General features: G+C 53.5%; 2 protein-coding genes across 3 annotated transcripts in view; one reads left to right on the plus strand and one right to left on the minus strand.

The window, feature by feature from the left end:
• Positions 1-589: 589 nt before the first annotated feature.
• Positions 590-16932, plus strand: mmel1 (membrane metallo-endopeptidase-like 1). Of its 2 annotated transcripts, none has more exons than XM_058992936.1 (22): positions 590-777; positions 3591-3653; positions 4050-4208; positions 4876-4962; positions 5345-5440; positions 6037-6155; positions 6449-6514; positions 6610-6744; positions 7188-7277; positions 7733-7869; positions 7985-8078; positions 10339-10467; positions 10927-11025; positions 12916-12999; positions 13283-13386; positions 13677-13735; positions 13829-13948; positions 14099-14232; positions 14830-14895; positions 14995-15090; positions 16086-16162; positions 16495-16932. In XM_058992936.1, exons 1-22 carry the CDS (start codon positions 627-629, stop codon positions 16592-16594), a joined length of 2265 nt encoding a protein of 754 aa, XP_058848919.1. In that variant the 5' UTR covers positions 590-626; the 3' UTR covers positions 16595-16932. The 2 variants fall into 2 exon arrangements, with proteins under 2 accessions (XP_058848919.1, XP_058848918.1); XM_058992935.1 differs by having other exon boundaries at positions 591-777; positions 4047-4208.
• Positions 16933-19818: 2886 nt separating this feature from the next.
• prxl2b (peroxiredoxin like 2B) overlaps positions 19819-20000 on the minus strand; it is a 12780-nt gene continuing 12598 nt past the window's right edge. Inside the window, exon 7 of the mRNA XM_058992938.1 lies at positions 19819-20000. This exon is cut by the window's right edge and continues 421 nt beyond it. The gene's annotated coding sequence lies outside the window, so the exon portion shown is untranslated.

Below are 20000 nucleotides of genomic sequence, written 5' to 3' on the forward strand. Positions count from 1 at the left end.
TTTTTGCCCCCCCCCCCCCTCTCACGGTGAAAAGTTTACTTTCAGTTCGATTCCAGTCGAAGATCTGGCCTGGATGCGCGTGGACTGGAGACAGCGATTCAAGCTACATAACTGACTGGCTTTGTTATATTATTATTATTATTATTATTATTATTATTATTATTATTATTATTAATATTGGCTCGGCAAGCTGATTCGGGTATTGACGTCATGAGTATTACGGAGGATTGTGGAAACATTTTGTTTAATCAATCCACTTTAATTAAATGACGCGCGCAGCTGTATCCTAATTCTGTTTTATGCAGATTGATCCACTAATTTGTTTTGTTTTCATAATATCTCCGGATCGGGTAATTCACCTGAGAACTCTCCCTCCTCCCTCTCTCTCTCCCCTCTCTCTCCCCCTCCTCCCTCCCCTCTCTCTCCCCCTCTCCCTCTCTCCGCCTCCCTCGCTCCCCTCTCTCTCTCCCCCCTCCTCCCTCCCTCTCTCTCCCTCTCTCCGCCTCCTTCGCTCCCTCTCTCTCCTCCTCCTCCTCCCTCCCTCCTCTCTCTCCCGCCTCCATCCCTCCTCCCTCCTCCCTCGCTCCCTCTCTCCCTCACTCGCTCCGCTCTTCAGAGTCTCGATAATGGGGAAGTCTGAAAGCCAGATGGATATCGTGGAGAAATCGAGCCGGAGCGGCGCACGGCGCTGGAGCGGCGCGGAGATTGGACTCACAGTGCTGGTGCTGCTCCTGAGCGGTGCCGTGGCGGCGCTCCTCGTGCTCCACACAGCGAGAGGTGAGACGCGCACCGGGGAGCCCCCTCGGACCCCCGCTACCGCACACAACACACACACACGCACACGCACACACACACTGACACGCACACACACTGACACACACACACACTGACACACACACACACTGACACACACACGCACACGCACACACATACGCACACACACTGACACGCACACACACTGACACGCACACACGCGCACACACTGACACGCTCACACACTGACACGCACACACGCACACACATACGCACACACTGACACACACACTGACACACGCACACACACTGACACACACACACACACACACACACACTGACACACACACACATACGCACACGCACTGACACGCACACGCACGCACACTGACACACACACTGACAACACACACACACACACACACAAGCACACTGACACGCACACTGACAACACACGCACACACACTGACACACGCACACACACACTGACGCACGCACACTGACACGCACACGCACCCACACTGACGCACACACACTGACACGCACACGCACACACACACTGACGCACACGCACACACACTGACACGCACACACACTGACACACACTGACACGCACACACACTGACACGCACACGCACACACACACTGACGCACACGCACACACACTGACACGCACACACACTGACACACACTGACACGCACACACACTGACACGCTCACGCACACACACTGACACGCACACTGACACGCACACAGAGTTGCGGTATTGCTGTGGAAACGCCTCCGCCGCTCGGCACGGCTCTGCTGTGTGTATCGGGTATGCGAGCGGCCGGGTCTCTTCAAGCCATCGCGCGTCATGTAAATGGATTGCTTGTCCAGATAATACGGTCCTTCCTTCCTTTCTTTCTTTCTTTCTTTCTTCCTTCCTTTCTTTCTTTCTTTCTTTCTTTCTTTCTTTCTTTCTTTTTCTTTCTTTTTTTCTCTCTAATTTCTGTGCAAGCAGACCGCGCACAGGCTTTCAAATAACAGAGTTTATCAGTCCGCTGTCTGCACCTCGCCTTTATTTTCGTCAATGTTTTTTTAGGTTGGACTCTATTCACAAAACTTTTAACTGCTGCGAGTCATTTAAAATATGAATGAATATAAATCCGTTTCCGAGCCTCGTTCATTTGAATCCGTGCCCTGCATTGCTGGCGTGATTAGAGCGGCTCGGACCTGCTGGTGTTGCTTCTCTTAAAGGCGCAGCACTTTAAAAACACCAGATAAACCCCCAGAGCATTCAACGAGAAGCGTTTCCACTGGAAGAGTCTCTCAGTGTCTTCAGTGTCAATTCAATGGCAAGCGTTTCCACTAGAAGTCTTTCTCAGTGTCTTCAGTGTCAATTCAATGACAAACGTTTCCACTAGAAGTCTTTCTCAGTGTCTTCAGTGTAAATTCAGTGGCAAGTGTTTCCACTGGAAGTCTTTCTCAGTGTCTTCAGTGTAAATTCAATGGCAAACGTTTCCACTAGAAGTATTTCTCAGTGTCTTCAGTGTAAATTCAATGACAAACGTTTCCACTAGAAGTCTTTCTCAGTGTCTTCAGAGTAAATTCAATGGCAAGCGTTTCCACTAGAAGTCTTTCTCAGTGTCTTCAGTGTAAATTCAATGGCAAGCGTTTCCACTGGAAGTCTTTCTCAGTGTCTTCAGTGTAAATTCAATGGCAAACGTTTCCACTAGAAGTCTTTCTCAGTGTCTTCAGTGTAAATTCAATGACAAACGTTTCCACTAGAAGTCTTTCTCAGTGTCTTCAGTGTAAATTCAATGGCAAACGTTTCCACTAGAAGTCTTTCTCAGTGTCTTCAGAGTAAATTCAATGGCAAGCGTTTTGGTTGGGGGAGTTTGTTTGAGTCGGGTCCCTGGTGAGTTCAGAGAGCACAGCGGAGCCCGGTTGATTTGGTTGGGGGTGTTTGTTTGAGTCGGGTCCCTGGTGAGTTCAGAGTGCTCAGCGGAGCCCGGTTGATTTGGTTGGGGGTGTTTGTTTGAGTCGGGTCCCTGGTGAGTTCAGAGAGCTCAGCGGAGCCCGGTTGATTTGGTTGGGGGTGTTTGTTTGAGTCGGGTCCCTGGTGAGTTCAGAGAGCACAGCGGAGCCCGGTTGATTTGGTTGGGGGTGTTTGTTTGAGTAGGGTCCCTGGTGAGTTCAGAGAGCACAGCGGAGCCCGGTTGATTTGGTTGGGGGTGTTTGTTTGAGTCGGGTCCCTGGTGAGTTCAGAGTGCTCAGCGGAGCCCGGTTGATTTGGTTGGGGGTGTTTGTTTGAGTCGGGTCCCTGGTGAGTTCAGAGAGCTCAGCGGAGCCCGGTTGATTTGGTTGGGGGTGTTTGTTTGAGTCGGGTCCCTGGTGAGTTCAGAGTGCTCAGCGGAGCCCGGTTGATTTGGTTGGGGGTGTTTGTTTGAGTCGGGTCCCTGGTGAGTTCAGAGTGCTCAGCGGAGCCCGGTTGATTTGGTTGGGGGTGTTTGTTTGAGTCGGGTCCCTGGTGAGTTCAGAGAGCACAGCGGAGCCCGGTTGATTTGGTTGGGGGTGTTTGTTTGAGTCGGGTCCCTGGTGAGTTCAGAGAGCTCAGCGGAGCCCGGTTGATTTGGTTGGGGGTGTTTGTTTGAGTCGGGTCCCTGGTGAGTTCAGAGAGCACAGCGGAGTCCGGTTGATTTGGTTGGGGGTGTTTGTTTGAGTTTCTGTTTGTTTTGTTTGTTTGTAATTCTCCAGTCCGGCGCTTCCTCGCCAAGCCCGAGTCAGACTGGAGAGAAAAAATAAAAAATAACAGAAGCCAGCGCCTGTCTCCTCCTGTCCTCGTGTTGTTTCAGAGTCCTCGTTTCACAAGGCTAGTGTGGAGGCTGTGTGCACCACGCCAGGGTGTGTGACTGCAGGTGAGTAGAGGAGACCCTCCACCAACACCCGCCCCCCACACACCCACACCCCAACCCACCCACACCCCACACACCCCAGCCCTCACACACCCCAACCCTCCCACCCCAACCCTCACACACCCCAACCCTAACCCTCACACACCCCAACCCTCACACACACCAACCCAACCCAAACCCCAATCCTCACACACCCCAACCCAACCCAACCCAACCCAACCCCAACCCAACCCAACCCCAACCCTCACACACCCCAACCCTAACCCCAACCCTCCCACACCCCAACCCCAACCCTCACACACCCCAACCCTCCCAACCTCAACCCTCCCACACCCCAACCCCAACCCCAACCATCCCACCCCAACACTGACCCGGTTCCCTGTCCTGTGGTTCCAGCAGCCCGGCTGATTCAGAACATGGACCCAGACGCTGAGCCCTGCCAGAACTTCTATCAGTACTCCTGTGGGGGCTGGTTGGACCGCCATGTGATCCCAGAGACCAGCTCTCGATACAGCGTGTTCGACATCCTGAGAGATGAGCTGGAGATCATTGTGAAGGGTGAGGAGAGAGGAGAGAGGGTGAGAGGAGAGAGGGGGAGAGGAGGAGAGAGGGGAGAGGAGAGAGGGTGAGAGGAGAGAGGAGAGGGTGAGGAGAGGAGAGGAGAGGGGAGAGAGAGGAGGGAGGAGAGAGGGGGAGAGGAGAGAGAATAGAGAGGGGGAGAAGAGGGGGAGAAGAGAGGGGAGAGGGGGAGAAGAGAGGGGAGAGAGGAGAGAGGGGAGATAGAGGAGGAGAGGAGAGAGGGGCAGAGGAGAGAGGGGTGATAGAGGAGAGAGGGGGTGAGGAGAGAGGAGAGAGGGGGAGAGGAGAGAGAGGAGAGGGGTACAGAGAGGGGGGTGTAGAGAGGGGGTGCAGAGAGGCACGGAGTGCAGTGAAGGGGGTGCAGAGAGGGGGGTGCAGTGAGGGGGTGCAGAGAGGCGGTGCAGAGAGGGGGGTGCAGTGAGGGGGAGTGTAGAGAGGGTGTGCAGAGAGGGGGGGTGCTGAGAGGGGGGTGCAGAGAGGGGGGTGCAGAGAGGGGGGTGCAGAGAGGCAGGGGGTGCAGAGAGGGGGGTGCAGAGAGGCAGGGGGTGCAGAGAGAGGCAGGGGTGCAGAGAGGGGGGTGCAGAGAGGCAGGGGGTGCAGAGAGAGGGGCTCGTTGTGTTTTTACTGTTTCTTGTTCCCCTGTCAGGAGTGCTGGAGTCGGAGCAGGAGGAGGAGCAGGACAGGGACGCCTTCCAGAAAGCCAAGCGGCTGTACCAGTCCTGCATGAACGAGAGTGAGAGCGGACACACAGCCACACGCACGCCGGCCATGCTTCCTGCGTTACACTGATTACTTTATTATCTATACCTATCCATCTATCTCTCTATCTGCCTCTATCTGTCTATCTCTCTATCTGCCTCTATCTGTCTATCTCTCTATCTGCCTCTATCTGTCTATCTCTCTATCTGCCTCTATCTGTCTATCTCTCTATCTGCCTCTGTCTATCTCTCTATCTCTCTATCTGCCTCTATCTCTCTACCTGTCTCTATATAGATACACGTCTATCACAAAAACACAATGGGAACTAGAAGGAAATATTTGTAGCTGTAACTGTAGCGAGTTACATTTCTTGTTCAAGTTACTTGTAACTGTAACTGGATTGCTTTGCTCCTCAGGTCTGATCGAGTTGCGGGACTCCGCCCCTCTGCTGGAGCTGGTGAGCAGGATCGGGGGCTGGCCTGTGGCCTCGGCAGACGGGGACAGCAGCAGAGGTAGGGGGCCGACACAGGCCCTTCATAAGGGTTTCCCATAGTAACAGCACAGCAGAGTGCAGGAAAGCGCAGTGCAAGCATGGTAAAGCACAGAGAGGTGTGGTAAAGCATAGGGAAGCATTGTAAAGCACAGAGAGGTCTGGTAAAGCATAGGGAAGCATTGTAAAGCACAGAGAGGTCTGGTAAAGCATAGGGAAGCATTGTAAAGCACAGAGAGGTCTGGTAAAGCATAGGGAAGCATTGTAAAGCACAGAGAGGTCTGGTAAAGCATAGGGAAGCATTGTAAAGGACAGAGAGGTCTGGTAAAGCATAGGGAAGCATTGTAAAACACAGAGAGGTCTGGTAAAGCATAGGGAAGCATTGTAAAGCACAGAGAGGTCTGGTAAAGCATAGGGAAGCATTGTAAAACACAGAGAGGTCTGGTAAAGCATTGGGAAGCATTGTAAAGCACAGAGAGGGATGGGGAAGCATATTAAAAACAAACCATGGTAAACTAATCCTTATACAAATGTCCCTGCAGTAAAAGCCCAGCAGAGTGTAATAAAGCATCTGTCCACTCCTCCCGTTCTAACCTGTCCCCCTGTCTGTCCACTCAGAGGAGCCCTGGAGTCTGGAGGACACTCTGTCCACTCTCACCGCTCGCTATCACAAGAAGGCCCTGCTGGACATGTTCGTGTGGACAGACGACCACGACTCCAGCCGACACATCATCTACGTGAGGACAGGGGCCAGGGGACACACACAGGGGCCAGGGGACACACACACAGGGGCCACAAAGGAATCAGACACACAGAGATTACACTCGTGAACTGCCAGAAACATGAAAGCGTTTTCTATTGTGAATGTAAACCATGCTCGTGTGTTCTGTGCACCCAGGGTGAGACGCAGCGTGACTCTGACAAACCCGCCCCTCTTGCACTTCCAGTAACGCAGTGGCATTGTAAGAGCGTCCTGTCCCCTTCACCAGGGGGGAGACTAACCTGCTGCTGCTCTGCTCTCTCCTCCCAGATCGACCAGCCGGCATTAGGAATGCCGTCCCGGGATTATTACTTCAGTGACGGGAATTACAAGCGGGCAAGTACTGCATGGGGGGGGGGGGGGGCGGGGGGGGGAGCGCACGGCTCCACAGAGCCCTGCCCGAGCCCCGGCTCACTCTTTCTAACCCCCAGGTGCGGGACGCGTACCTGCAGTTCATGGAGGGCATGGCGGCGATGGTGCGTGCCGACCGCGGCCTGGCTCGTAACGACAGCTTCGTGCGTGAGGAGACGGAGAGAGTCTTGCAGCTGGAGACCGACATTGCCAACGTGAGTCAGCAGCATCGCCACGGAAACGCTGGAGAAGGACTGTTAATCTGAGAGAGTCGCACAGCCGCATACATTTAGACAGATATACAATACATATATATATATATATATATATATATATATATATATATAATCTGTGTGAATGCTGCATCGTGTCTATTGGATCTGAGGCTGTCTCTGTCTATTGGATTTGAGGCTGTCTGTCTATTGAATCTGAGGCTGTCTCTGTCTATTGGATCTGAGGCTGTCTCTGTCTATTGAATCTGAGGCTGGCTCTGTCTATTGAATCTGAGGCTGTCTCTGTCTATTGAATCTGAGGCTGTCTCTGTCTATTGAATCTGAGGCTGTCTCTGTCTATTGAATCTGAGGCTGCCTCTGCCCTGGCTTCTCGTGAAGGACCCCTGGGTGGCTATGCTCACGGCTGCCCTTGTTTTTGCCCGCAGGCCACTTCCCCCCCAGAGGAGCGCCATGACGTTACCCTGCTCTACCACAAGATGGCGCTGACGGAGGTCCAGCAGAAATTCACACTGAACGTGAGTCCCGTCCCAGCATGCACTGGGCTCGGTCCTGGCGTGTATTGACTCTCAGAATATTGACAGTAGGGTGTGCTGCATTCTGGGAAATTGCTTGTTTTGCCACACAGAGAAAACGGTGAAAGAGGCTGAATTAATAAACTAAGTCTCTGTCTCTGTGTGTGTCTGTGTCTCTGATTGTCTGTGTGTGTCTGTGTCTCTCTCTGTGTCTCTGTGTGTGTGTGTCTCTGTGTCTGTCTGATTGTCTGTGTGTGTGTGTCTTCTCTGTGTGTGTGTCTCTGTGTGTCTGTGTGTGTGTGTGTCTCTCTGTGTGTGTGTGTGCGTGTGTGTGTGTGCGTGTGTGTGTGTGTCTCTCTGTGTGTGTGTGTCTCTGTGTGTGTGTGTGTGTGTCTCTGTGTGTGTGTGTGTGTGTGTGCGTGTCTCTCTGTGTGTGTGTGTGTGTGCGTGTGTCGTAGGGGTTTAACTGGACGCGGTTCATGCAGGGGGTTCTGTCCGGCGTGAATATCGATCTGCTGCCCCAGGAGGAGGTGGTGGTTTATGGGGGCCCCTATCTGCAGAAACTGGAGAGCATCCTGCAGGCTTACCCAGTCAGGTGAGAGAGGGGAGAAGAGAGGAGAGGGGAGGAAGGTAAAGAGGGGGAGAGTGACAGTGAGGGGGAGTGTTTAAGCGAGTGAGTGACTGTCTCCCTGCCCCGCTCTCTCTCGCAGCACCGTACAGAACTACCTGACCTGGCAGCTCATCATCGACAGGGTGGGCAGCCTGAGCCGTCGCTTCAAAGAGGCGCGAGCAAACTACCGCAAGGTGAGACCCGAGCAAACTACCGCAAGAACCGAGCAAACTACCGCAAGGTGAGACCCGAGCAAACTACCGCAAGGTGAGACCCGAGCAAACTACCGCAAGAACCGAGCAAACTACCGCAAGGTGAGACCCGAGCAAACTACCACAAGGTGAGACCCGAGCAAACTACAGCAAGGTGAGACCTGAGCAAACTAGCGCAAGGTGAGACCCGAGCAAACTAGCACAAGACCCGAGCAAACTAGCGCAAGACCCGAGCAAACTAGCACAAGACCTGAGCAAACTAGCACAAGAACCGAGCAAACTAGCACAAGAACCGAGCAAACTAGCACAAGACCCGAGCAAACTACCGCAAGAACCGAGCAAACTAGCACAAGACCCGAGCAAACTACCGCAAGACCCGAGCAAACTAGCGCAAGGTGAGACCCGAGCAAACTAGTGCAAGGTGAGACCCGAGCAAACTAGCACAAGGTGAGACCCGAGCAAACTACCGCAAGGTGAGACCCGAGCAAACTACCGCAAGGTGAGACCCGAGCAAACTAGCGCAAGACCTGAGCAAACTAGCACAAGACCCGAGCAAACTAGCACAAGACCCGAGCAAACTAGCACAAGACCCGAGCAAACTAGCACAAGACCTGAGCAAACTAGCACAAGACCCGAGCAAACTAGCACAAGACCTGAGCAAACTAGCGCAAGAACCGAGCAAACTAGCACAAGACCCGAGCAAACTAGCACAAGAACCGAGCAAACTAGCACAAGAACCGAGCAAACTAGCACAAGACCCGAGCAAACTACCGCAAGAACCGAGCAAACTAGCACAAGACCCGAGCAAACTACCGCAAGACCCGAGCAAACTAGCGCAAGGTGAGACCCGAGCAAACTAGTGCAAGGTGAGACCCGAGCAAACTAGCACAAGGTGAGACCCGAGCAAACTACCGCAAGGTGAGACCCGAGCAAACTACCGCAAGGTGAGACCCGAGCAAACTAGCGCAAGACCTGAGCAAACTAGCACAAGACCCGAGCAAACTAGCACAAGACCCGAGCAAACTAGCACAAGACCCGAGCAAACTAGCACAAGACCTGAGCAAACTAGCACAAGACCCGAGCAAACTAGCACAAGGTGAGACCCGAGCAAACTAGCGCAAGAACCGAGCAAACTAGCACAAGACCCGAGCAAACTACCGCAAGACCCGAGCAAACTACCGCAAGGTGAGACCCGAGCAAACTAGCACAAGGTGAGACCCGAGCAAACTACCGCAAGACCCGAGCAAACTAGCACAAGACCCGAGCAAACTACCGCAAGACCCGAGCAAACTAGCGCAAGGTGAGACCCGAGCAAACTAGCGCAAGAACCGAGCAAACTAGCACAAGACCCGAGCAAACTACCGCAAGACCCGAGCAAACTACCGCAAGGTGAGACCCGAGCAAACTAGCACAAGACCCGAGCAAACTAGCACAAGACCCGAGCAAACTAGCACAAGACCCGAGCAAACTACCGCAAGACCCGAGCAAACTAGCGCAAGACCTGAGCAAACTAGCACAAGACCCGAGCAAACTAGCGCAAGACCTGAGCAAACTAGCACAAGAACCGAGCAAACTAGCACAAGAACCGAGCAAACTACCGCAAGACCCGAGCAAACTAGCGCAAGACCCGAGCAAACTAGCGCAAGACCCGAGCAAACTAGCACAAGACCCGAGCAAACTAGCACAAGACCCGAGCAAACTAGCACAAGACCCGAGCAAACTAGCGCAAGACCCGAGCAAACTAGCACAAGACCCGAGCAAACTAGCACAAGACCCGAGCAAACTACCACAAGACCCGAGCAAACTACCGCAAGGTGAGACCCGAGCAAACTAGCACAAGACCCGAGCAAACTAGCACAAGACCCGAGCAAACTAGCACAAGACCCGAGCAAACTAGCGCAAGACCCGAGCAAACTAGCACAAGACCCGAGCAAACTAGCACAAGACCCGAGCAAACTAGCACAAGACCTGAGCAAACTAGCACAAGACCCGAGCAAACTAGCACAAGACCTGAGCAAACTAGCACAAGACCCGAGCAAACTAGCACAAGACCTGAGCAAACTAGCACAAGACCCGAGCAAACTAGCACAAGACCTGAGCAAACTAGCACAAGACCCGAGCAAACTAGCACAAGACCCGAGCAAACTAGCACAAGAACCGAGCAAACTAGCAGAAGGTGACACTGCCAGGCCGCGTGTGCGTGTGTGTGCTTGCGTGTCTCATGCGTGGTCGTGTGTTCCAGGCTCTGTACGGTGCCACGGTGGAGGAGGCGCGCTGGCGGGACTGTGTGCGCTACATCCAGAGCAACATGGAGAACGCTGTGGGGGCGCTGTACGTGAGAGAGAGCTTCGCAGGAGAGAGCAAGCGCATGGTGAGACACACTGAGACACTGAGACACACTGAGACACTGAGACACACACACAGCAATACACTGAGACACACTGAGACACACCCCGATACACTGACACACTGAGACACACACACACCGATACACTGACACACTGAGACACACACACACACCGATACACTGACACACTGACACACTGAGACACACACACACCGATACACTGACACACTGAGACACACACACACCGATACACTGACACACTGAGACACACACACACACCGATACACTGACACACTGAGACACACACACACCGATACACTGACACACTGAGACACACACACACACCGATACACTGACACACTGAGACACACACACACCGATACACTGACACACTGAGACACACACACACCGATACAGAGACACACACACACTGATCTCGTATTGCCCTGTATTGATCCTGTCTTGCCCGCTCCACTCCCGCAGGTCAGTGGGATGATCAGTAAGATCCGACAGGCCTTCATCGAGACGCTGGATGAGCTGCACTGGATGGACCAGCGCTCCAAGGAGAAGGCCATGGAGAAGGTGAGCACTCTGTGAACAAAACTCTGAACCTACCCTGTGAACCTCACTCTGAATCCACCCTGTGAACCTCACTCCGAATCCACCCTGTGAACCTCACTCTGAATCCACCCTGTGAACCTCACTCCGAATCCACCCTGTGAACCTCACTCCGAATCCACCCTGTGAACCTCACTCTGAATCTAACCTGTGAACCTCACTCCGAATCCACCCTGTGAACCTCACTCTGAATCTACCCTGTGAACCTCACTCTGAATCTACCCTGTGAACCTCACTCCGAATCCACCCTGTGAACCTCACTCTGAATCCACCCTGTGAACCTCACTCCGAATCCACCCTGTGAACCTCACTCTGAATCTACCCTGTGAACCTCACTCTGAATCCACCCTGTGAACCTCACTCTGAATCCACTCTGTGAACCTCACTCTGAATCCACCCTGTGAACCTCACTCTGAATCTACCCTGTGAACCTCACTCTGAATCCACCCTGTGAACCTCACTCTGAATCCACCCTGTGAACCTCACTCCGAATCCACCCTGTGAACCTCACTCCGAATCCACCCTGTGAACCTCACTCTGAATCTACCCTGTGAACCTCACTCCGAATCCACCCTGTGAACCTCACTCCGAATCCACCCTGTGAACCTCACTCTGAATCTACCCTGTGAACCTCACTCTGAATCCACCCTGTGAACCTCACTCCGAATCCACCCTGTGAACCTCACTCCGAATCCACCCTGTGAACCTCACTCTGAATCTACCCTGTGAACCTCACTCCGAATCCACCCTGTGAACCTCACTCCGAATCCACCCTGTGAACCTCACTCTGAATCTACCCTGTGAACCTCACTCTGAATCTACCCTGTGAACCTCACTCTGAATCTACTCTGTGAACCTAACTCTGAATCTCACTCTGTGAATCTCACTCTGAATCTACCCTGTGAACCTCACTCTGAATCCACCCTGTGAACCTCACTCCGAATCCACCCTGTGAACCTCACTCTGAATCCACCCTGTGAACCTCACTCCGAATCCACCCTGTGAACCTCACTCCGAATCCACCCTGTGAACCTCACTCTGAATCTAACCTGTGAACCTCACTCCGAATCCACCCTGTGAACCTCACTCTGAATCTACCCTGTGAACCTCACTCTGAATCTACCCTGTGAACCTCACTCCGAATCCACCCTGTGAACCTCACTCTGAATCCACCCTGTGAACCTCACTCCGAATCCACCCTGTGAACCTCACTCTGAATCTACCCTGTGAACCTCACTCTGAATCCACCCTGTGAACCTCACTCTGAATCCACTCTGTGAACCTCACTCTGAATCCACCCTGTGAACCTCACTCTGAATCTACCCTGTGAACCTCACTCTGAATCCACCCTGTGAACCTCACTCTGAATCCACCCTGTGAACCTCACTCCGAATCCACCCTGTGAACCTCACTCCGAATCCACCCTGTGAACCTCACTCTGAATCTACCCTGTGAACCTCACTCCGAATCCACCCTGTGAACCTCACTCCGAATCCACCCTGTGAACCTCACTCTGAATCTACCCTGTGAACCTCACTCTGAATCCACCCTGTGAACCTCACTCCGAATCCACCCTGTGAACCTCACTCCGAATCCACCCTGTGAACCTCACTCTGAATCTACCCTGTGAACCTCACTCCGAATCCACCCTGTGAACCTCACTCCGAATCCACCCTGTGAACCTCACTCTGAATCTACCCTGTGAACCTCACTCTGAATCTACCCTGTGAACCTCACTCTGAATCTACTCTGTGAACCTAACTCTGAATCTCACTCTGTGAATCTCACTCTCTGAGTCTCACTCTCTGAGTCTCACTCTCTGTCTCTCACTCTGCTCTTTGATCTCTCTTGCAGGCCATGGCGATCAAGGAGCAGATTGGATACCCCGATTACATCATAGAGAAGGGGAACCCCAAGCTGGACATGGAGTATGCACACGTAAGGAGGGGACCCCAGGACTGGGGGGGGGGGGGACCAGGGCAGAGTAACAGCACAGGGGAAGGCAGGTAAAGCACAGCCATGCACAGCGTTTCAGTTTAAAACCCTGGTCATCCCTGTGCTTAATACAGCACCATGGGAAACACTGAATAACCCTCCCACATCTCCCATCCCCCTCCCCCCCCCTCCCTCCCCCTCCCCCATCTCCCCCATCTCCCCCCCTCCCCCTCCCCCTCCCCCTCCACCATCTCCCCCTCCCCCTCCCCCTCCTCCCACTCTCCAGTTGAACTTCAGTGAGCTGAATTACTTTGAGAACATCCTGGAGAATCTGCGAGCCGGAGCCCAGAAGAGCCTGAAGAAACTGCGGGAGCGAGTGGACCCCGAGCTGTGAGTGTGAGAGAGAGGGGACCCCGAACTGTGAGTGCGAGAGAGAGGGGACCCCGAGCTGTGAGTGTGAGAGAGAGGGGACCCCGAGCTGTGAGTGTGAGAGAGAGGGGACCCCGAGCTGTGAGTGTGAGAGAGAGGGGACCCCGAGCTGTGAGTGCGAGAGAGAGGGGACCCCGAGCTGTGAGTGCGAGAGTGAGAGTGTGCTGTGCTGTGTGTGTGTGCTGTGTTTGCTGTGTGTCTCTTGTATAAACGGTATTTATTCATGGTTTTGTTTCTGTGTTTGGTTCCAGATGGATCATCGGTGCTGCCGTGGTGAATGCCTTCTACTCACCCAACAGGAACCAGATAGGTGAGAGTGAGAGTGAGAGTGAGAGTGGGAGTGTAGGAGGGCTCCTCTCCCCCTCTCTCCTCGCTCACTCTCTCGCTCTGTCTCTCTCCTCAGTGTTCCCGGCTGGTATCCTGCAGCCCCCCTTCTTCAGTCAGCAGCAGCCCCAGGCTCTCAACTTCGGGGGGATTGGAATGGTGATCGGACACGAGATCACACACGGGTTCGACGACAATGGTGAGAGAGAGAGAGGGGGAGGGAGAGAGAGAGAGAGAGGGGGGGAGGGAGAGAGAGAGAGAGAGAGAGAGAGAGAGGGAGGGGGGAATGAGAGAGAGAGCGAGGGAGAGAGAGTTCATAATCACAGTGATTTCTCTGTCTGTCTCTCAGGCAGGAATTTCGATCGGGACGGGAACATGCTGGATTGGTGGAGTAACTTCTCCGCCTCTCACTTCAAGGAGCAGTCCCGCTGCATGGTGCACCAGTACGGGAACTACACCTGGAGACTGGCGGGGGGGCAGAACGTGAGTCCGGGGGGTGGACTACACCTGGAGACTGGCGGGGGGGCAGAACGTGAGTCCGGGGGGGTCACTACACCTGGAGACTGGCGGGGGGGCCAAACGTGAGTCCGGGGGGGTCACTACACCTGGAGACTGGCGGGGGGGCAGAACGTGAGTCCGGGGGGGGGACTACACCTGGAGACTGGTGGGGGGGCAGAACGTGAGTCCAGGGGGGTCACTACACCTGGAGACTGGCGGGGGGGCAGAACGTGAGTCCGGGGGGGTCACTACACCTGGAGACTGGCGGGGGGGCCAAACGTGAGTCCGGGGGGGGGGACTACACCTGGAGACTGGCGGGGGGGCAGAACGTGAGTCCGGGGGGGTCACTACACCTGGAGACTGGCGGGGGGGCAGAACGTGAGTCCGGGGGGGTGGGGGGGTTCGAGGGTCTGGGGGTAATGCACTTTAGGGCAGATAGTCAAAGCCTTTAACACAGGAAGGATAGCTGTCTGTAACACAGCTACACATGAAGAAACAAACTGGGACAGAGTCTCTCCCTCCCTCTCTCCCTCCCTCCCTCTCGCTCACTCCTTCCCTCTCCCCTCTCCCCTCTCTCTCCAGGTGAGTGGGATCAGCACTCTGGGTGAAAACATCGCTGACAACGGTGGAGTGAGACAAGCGTACAAGGTGAGGGCCGATGATACGGATTATTATTAATAATAATACCCTGTATAATACACACCCTGCTGACAGGGTATGCATTAAGAAGCTCTGCGTGTCTCGCAGGCCTATCTCCAGTGGGTGCAGAAGGAGGGGGAGGAGCTTCGGCTTCCTGGCCTCGATCTCGACCACAAGCAGCTCTTCTTCCTGAACTTCGCCCAGGTGAGTGCAGCGCCCCCTACCCTCACACAAGGGTACTGCAGGGAGCAATACCCAACCCTCACACAGGGGTACTGCAGCGCCCCCTACCCTCACACAGGGGTACTGCAGGGAGCAATACCCAACCCTCACACTGGGGTCCTGCAGCGCCCCCTACCCTCACACAGGGGTACTGCAGGGAGCAATACACAACCCTCACACTGGGGTACTGCAGGGAGCAATACACAACCCTCACACAGGGGTACTGCAGGGAGCAATACACAACCCTCACACAGGGGTCCTGCAGGGAGCAATACACAACCCTCACACAGGGGTACTGCAGCGCCCCCTACCCTCACACAAGGGTACTGCAGGGAGCAATACCCAACCCTCACACAGGGGTACTGCAGCGCCCCCTACCCTCACACAGGGGTACTGCAGGGAGCAATACCCAACCCTCACACAAGGGTACTGCAGGGAGCAATACCCAACCCTCACACAAGGGTACTGCAGGGAGCAATACCCAACCCTCACACAAGGGTACTGCAGGGAGCAATACCCAACCCTCACACAAGGGTACTGCAGGGAGCAATACCCAACCCTCACACAAGGGTACTGCAGGGAGCAATACACAACCCTCACACAGGGGTCCTGCAGGGAGCAATACACAACCCTCACACAAGGGTACTGCAGGGAGCAATACACAACCCTCACACAAGGGTACTGCAGGGAGCAATACCCTACCCTCACACAAGGGTACTGCAGGGAGCAATACACAACCCTCACACAAGGGTACTGCAGGGAGCAATACACAACCCTCACACAAGGGTACTGCAGGGAGCAATACACAACCCTCACACAAGGGTACTGCAGGGAGCAATACACAATCCCCACACTGGGGTCCTGCAGCGCCCCCTACCCTCACACAGGGGTCCTGCAGGGAGCAATACACAACCCTCACACAGGGGTCCTGCAGGGAGCAATGCACAACCTCTCACAATACTCTTGCTCTCTCTCAGGTGTGGTGCGGCTCTTACAGACCGGAGTATGCCAGCCAGTCCATCAAGACCGACTCACACAGCCCCCTGGAGTACAGGTACTGCACTGCACCTCTCCCTCCCTCTCCCCTCTCTCACCCCCTCCTCTCCGTCTCTGTGTTGCAGGGTGATGGGTTAGGGTTACCTCCCTCTCCCCCTCCTCTCCCTGTCTCTCTATTGCAGGGTGATGGGTTAGGGTTAGGGTTAGGGTTAGGGTTACCTCCCTCTCCCTCTCCCTCTCCCTCTCCCCTCTCTCACCCCCTCCTCTCCCTGTCTCTCTGTTGCAGGGTGATGGGTTAGGGTTAGGGTTAGGGTTAGGGTTACCTCCCTCTCCCTCTCCCTCTCCCTCTCCCCTCTCTCACCCCCTCCTCTCCCTGTCTCTCTGTTGCAGGGTGATGGGGTCCCTGCAGAATTTCGGGGCGTTCTCGGAGGCGTTCCACTGCAAGCAGGGCAGCGCCATGCACCCCGAGGAGAAGTGCCGCGTGTGGTAGCCAGGGGGCGCCACTCTCTGCTCACCAGCTCCCTACCGGCCAATCCCGTGCCTGAGAATCCACTTTGTGTCCCGCCCCGCCCCCCTTCTTCAATGCAGCCAATCCCTGCCCAGCTTTACGGAAGGCGGTCCGGCTCAGAAGCAGCCCGAGGTTCTGAGCGGGTCAGAGAGTTCCGGAACGCAGCGTTTCTTCTCAGTGATCCCACTTTGATTTTTTTGTGCTTTAACAGATAAATGAACACATTGAAATGTTTAATTTGAGAGGGAAATAAAAGTCAAAACTGACTCAGCAGCCAGTAAAATCCAGAAAAAAATAAAATAAACGCCTCTTATTTTCAACACGGCCGCTGAGAAACGTCTCGTTGAAACGTTTGTTGCTGTTGGATTTATTATGAGGGTTTATTTGAGCTGTATTTCAAACTGATGGGTTATTTTAAAATAATGTTTTAGGCAGCTCGTCTACGGCCAGGCACTTCTAAAAGAACAGTGTAATAAAGCACAGAGAGGTCTGGTAAAGCATAGGGAAGCATTGTAAAGCACAGAGAGGTCTGGTAAAGCATAGGGAAGCATTGTAAAGCACAGAGAGGTCTGGTAAAGCATAGGGAAGCATTGTAAAGCACAGAGAGGTCTGGTGAAGCATAGGGAAGCATTGTAAAGCACAGAGAGGTCTGGTAAAGCATAGGGAAGCATTGTAAAGCACAGAGAGGTCTGGTAAAGCATAGGGAAGCATTGTAAAGCACAGAGAGGTCTGGTAAAGCACAGGGAAGCATTGTAAAGCACAAAGAGGTCTGGTAAAGCATAGAGAAGCATTGTAAAGCACAGAGAGGTCTGGTAAAGCATAGGGAAGCATTGTAAAGCACAGAGAGGTCTGGTAAAGCATAGGGAAGCATTGTAAAGCACAGAGAGGTCTGGTAAAGCATAGGGAAGCATTGTAAAGCACAGAGAGGTCTGGTGAAGCATAGAGAAGCATTGTAAAGCACAGAGAGGTCTGGTAAAGCATAGGGAAGCATTGTAAAGCACAGAGAGGTGTGGTAAAGCATAGGAAAGCATTGTAAAGCACAGAGAGGTCTGGTAAAGCATAGGGAAGCATTGTAAAGCACAGAGAGGTGTGGTAAAGCATAGGAAAGCATTGTAAAGCACAGAGAGGTGTGGTAAAGCATAGGGAAGCATTGTAAAGCACAGAGAGGTCTGGTAAAGCATAGGGAAGCATTGTAAAGCACAGCGAGGTCTGGTAAAGCATAGGGAAGCATTGTAAAGCACAGAGAGGTCTGGTAAAGCATAGGGAAGCATTGTAAAGCACAGAGAGGTCTGGTAAAGCACAGGGAAGCATTGTAAAGCACAGAGAGGTCTGGTAAAGCATAGGGAAGCATTGTAAAGCACAGAGAGGTCTGGTAAAGCATAGGGAAGCATTGTAAAGCACAGAGAGGTGTGGTCTGCTTGGCTCTGTCTCTTCTAGGTTCACCTCAGTAAAAGCACTGATGAAGGCACTGGAACCCAAACGCTGGTCTGCTTGACCTCCGACCCCGCTTGTGAAAATAAGGATGGATCGCAAGCGTGGGAAGGAAGTCATGCTAAAAATAATCACTGCGGAGCCCTGGTCCAAATACTCTTGAGTGACGTGAGGTCTGTGTGTGTGTTTACTAACAGTCAATATAAGTGAAGGGGCTTCCTGTGTTTACACAGCACTGAATAAAACTCCCCCTCTCCTCCGACAGCAGCTTCTAATGAAGACAAATCGACTGCCAGCACAAAACAACAAAGGATGCTGTCAGTCAAAATGTTTAAAATCAATCTTTCCTCTTCCACCCCTCCCTGCTGAATTCAGAAGCACTTCCCTCTAGTGCAAAACTCAGCAGCACCCAGAGCACTGAAACTCAACGAAAACAAACAAACGAGCCTCTCCGGGCTTCTAGTGTCGATGCTACAACATGGGAAGATGCTCCTGCTGTTTGAGCTGCAGCGGAGCTGGGGGGACCCTGAGAGCAACACTGTTAAACCATTACTACCTGAGAGACTCCACACTCCAGGAACGCACACAACACTACTCGCTCTGTCTCTCACACTGTCTCACTCTCTCCCTCTCTCACGCTGTCTCTCACTCTCTCTCACGCTGTCTCTCACTCTCTCCCTCCCTCTCACGCTGTCTCTCACTCTCTCCCTCCCTCCCTCACACTGTCTCTCTCTCTCACGCTGTCTCTCACTCTCTCCCTCCCTCCCTCACACTGTCTCTCTCTCTCACGCTGTCTCTCACTCTCTCCCTCCCTCACACTGTCTCTCTCACGCTGTCTCTCTCCCTCCCTCCCTCCCTCACGCTGTCTCTCTCTCCCTCTTTCTGTCTCTCCCTCCCTCCCTCCCTCCCTCACGCACGCTGTCTCTCTCCCTCTCTTTCTGTCTCTCCCTCCCTCCCTCATGCTGTCTCTCCCTCCCTCCCTCACGCTCTCTCCCTCTCTCTCAAGCTCCCTCCCTCCCTCACGCTGTCTCTCTCTCCCTCTCTGTCTCTCCCTCCCTCCCTCACAGTCTCTCTCACGCTCTGTCTCTCTCCCTCCCTCCCTCCCTCACGCTGTCTCTCTCTCCCTCTTTCTGTCTCTCCCTCTCTTCTCCCTCCCTCCCTCACGCACGCTGTCTCTCTCCCTCTCTTTCTGTCTCTCCCTCCCTCCCTCATGCTCTCTCCCTCTCTCTCAAGCTCCCTCCCTCCCTCACGCTGTCTCTCTCTCCCTCTCTGTCTCTCCCTCCCTCCCTCATGCTGTCTCTCCCTCCCTCCCTCACGCTCCCTCCCTCCCTCCCTCCCTCCCTCCCTCATGCTGTCTCTCTCTCCCTCTCTGTCTCTCCCTTCCTCCCTCATGCTGTCTCTCGCTCTCTCCCTCTCTCTCAAGCTCCCTCCCTCCCTCACGCTCTGTCTCTCTCTCACGCTCTGTGTCTCTCTCTCTCCCTCCCTCCCTCCCTCCCTCACGCTCTGTCTCTCCTCGTTAATGGTTTGTAATGGCCGCACTGGGAGTTGAGTCTGACTGAGCGGCACCAGCTCGAACAGTCCTGTGTTTTTACAAAATAAAATAACGAACACACACACACACACACACACACACACACACACACACACACACACACACACACACACACACACACACACACACACGCCTTTAAACAACAGTGTAGACTTTTTTTTAAGATTTCATTTTGTAGTTTCTTTGATTACAGGATGTTAAATAAAAGATCTAAATGCTGTTCATATATATATATATATATTTTATTTTTTAATAAGGTCTCAATCCTGCAGTTCTAGGCGATGCTAATGTTTTGGGAGCGGCTGTAGCTCCAGATGAATCGCGATGCTTTCTCCACACGATGGACTGGAATAGTTTGCATCGTTTGTATCTTAACTCAAGACCTAAACACGACAGCACATCTCA

This window comes from Acipenser ruthenus, chromosome 20 (genome assembly GCF_902713425.1).
Source record: "Acipenser ruthenus chromosome 20, fAciRut3.2 maternal haplotype, whole genome shotgun sequence".
NCBI classification, from domain to species: domain Eukaryota; kingdom Metazoa; phylum Chordata; class Actinopteri; order Acipenseriformes; family Acipenseridae; genus Acipenser; species Acipenser ruthenus.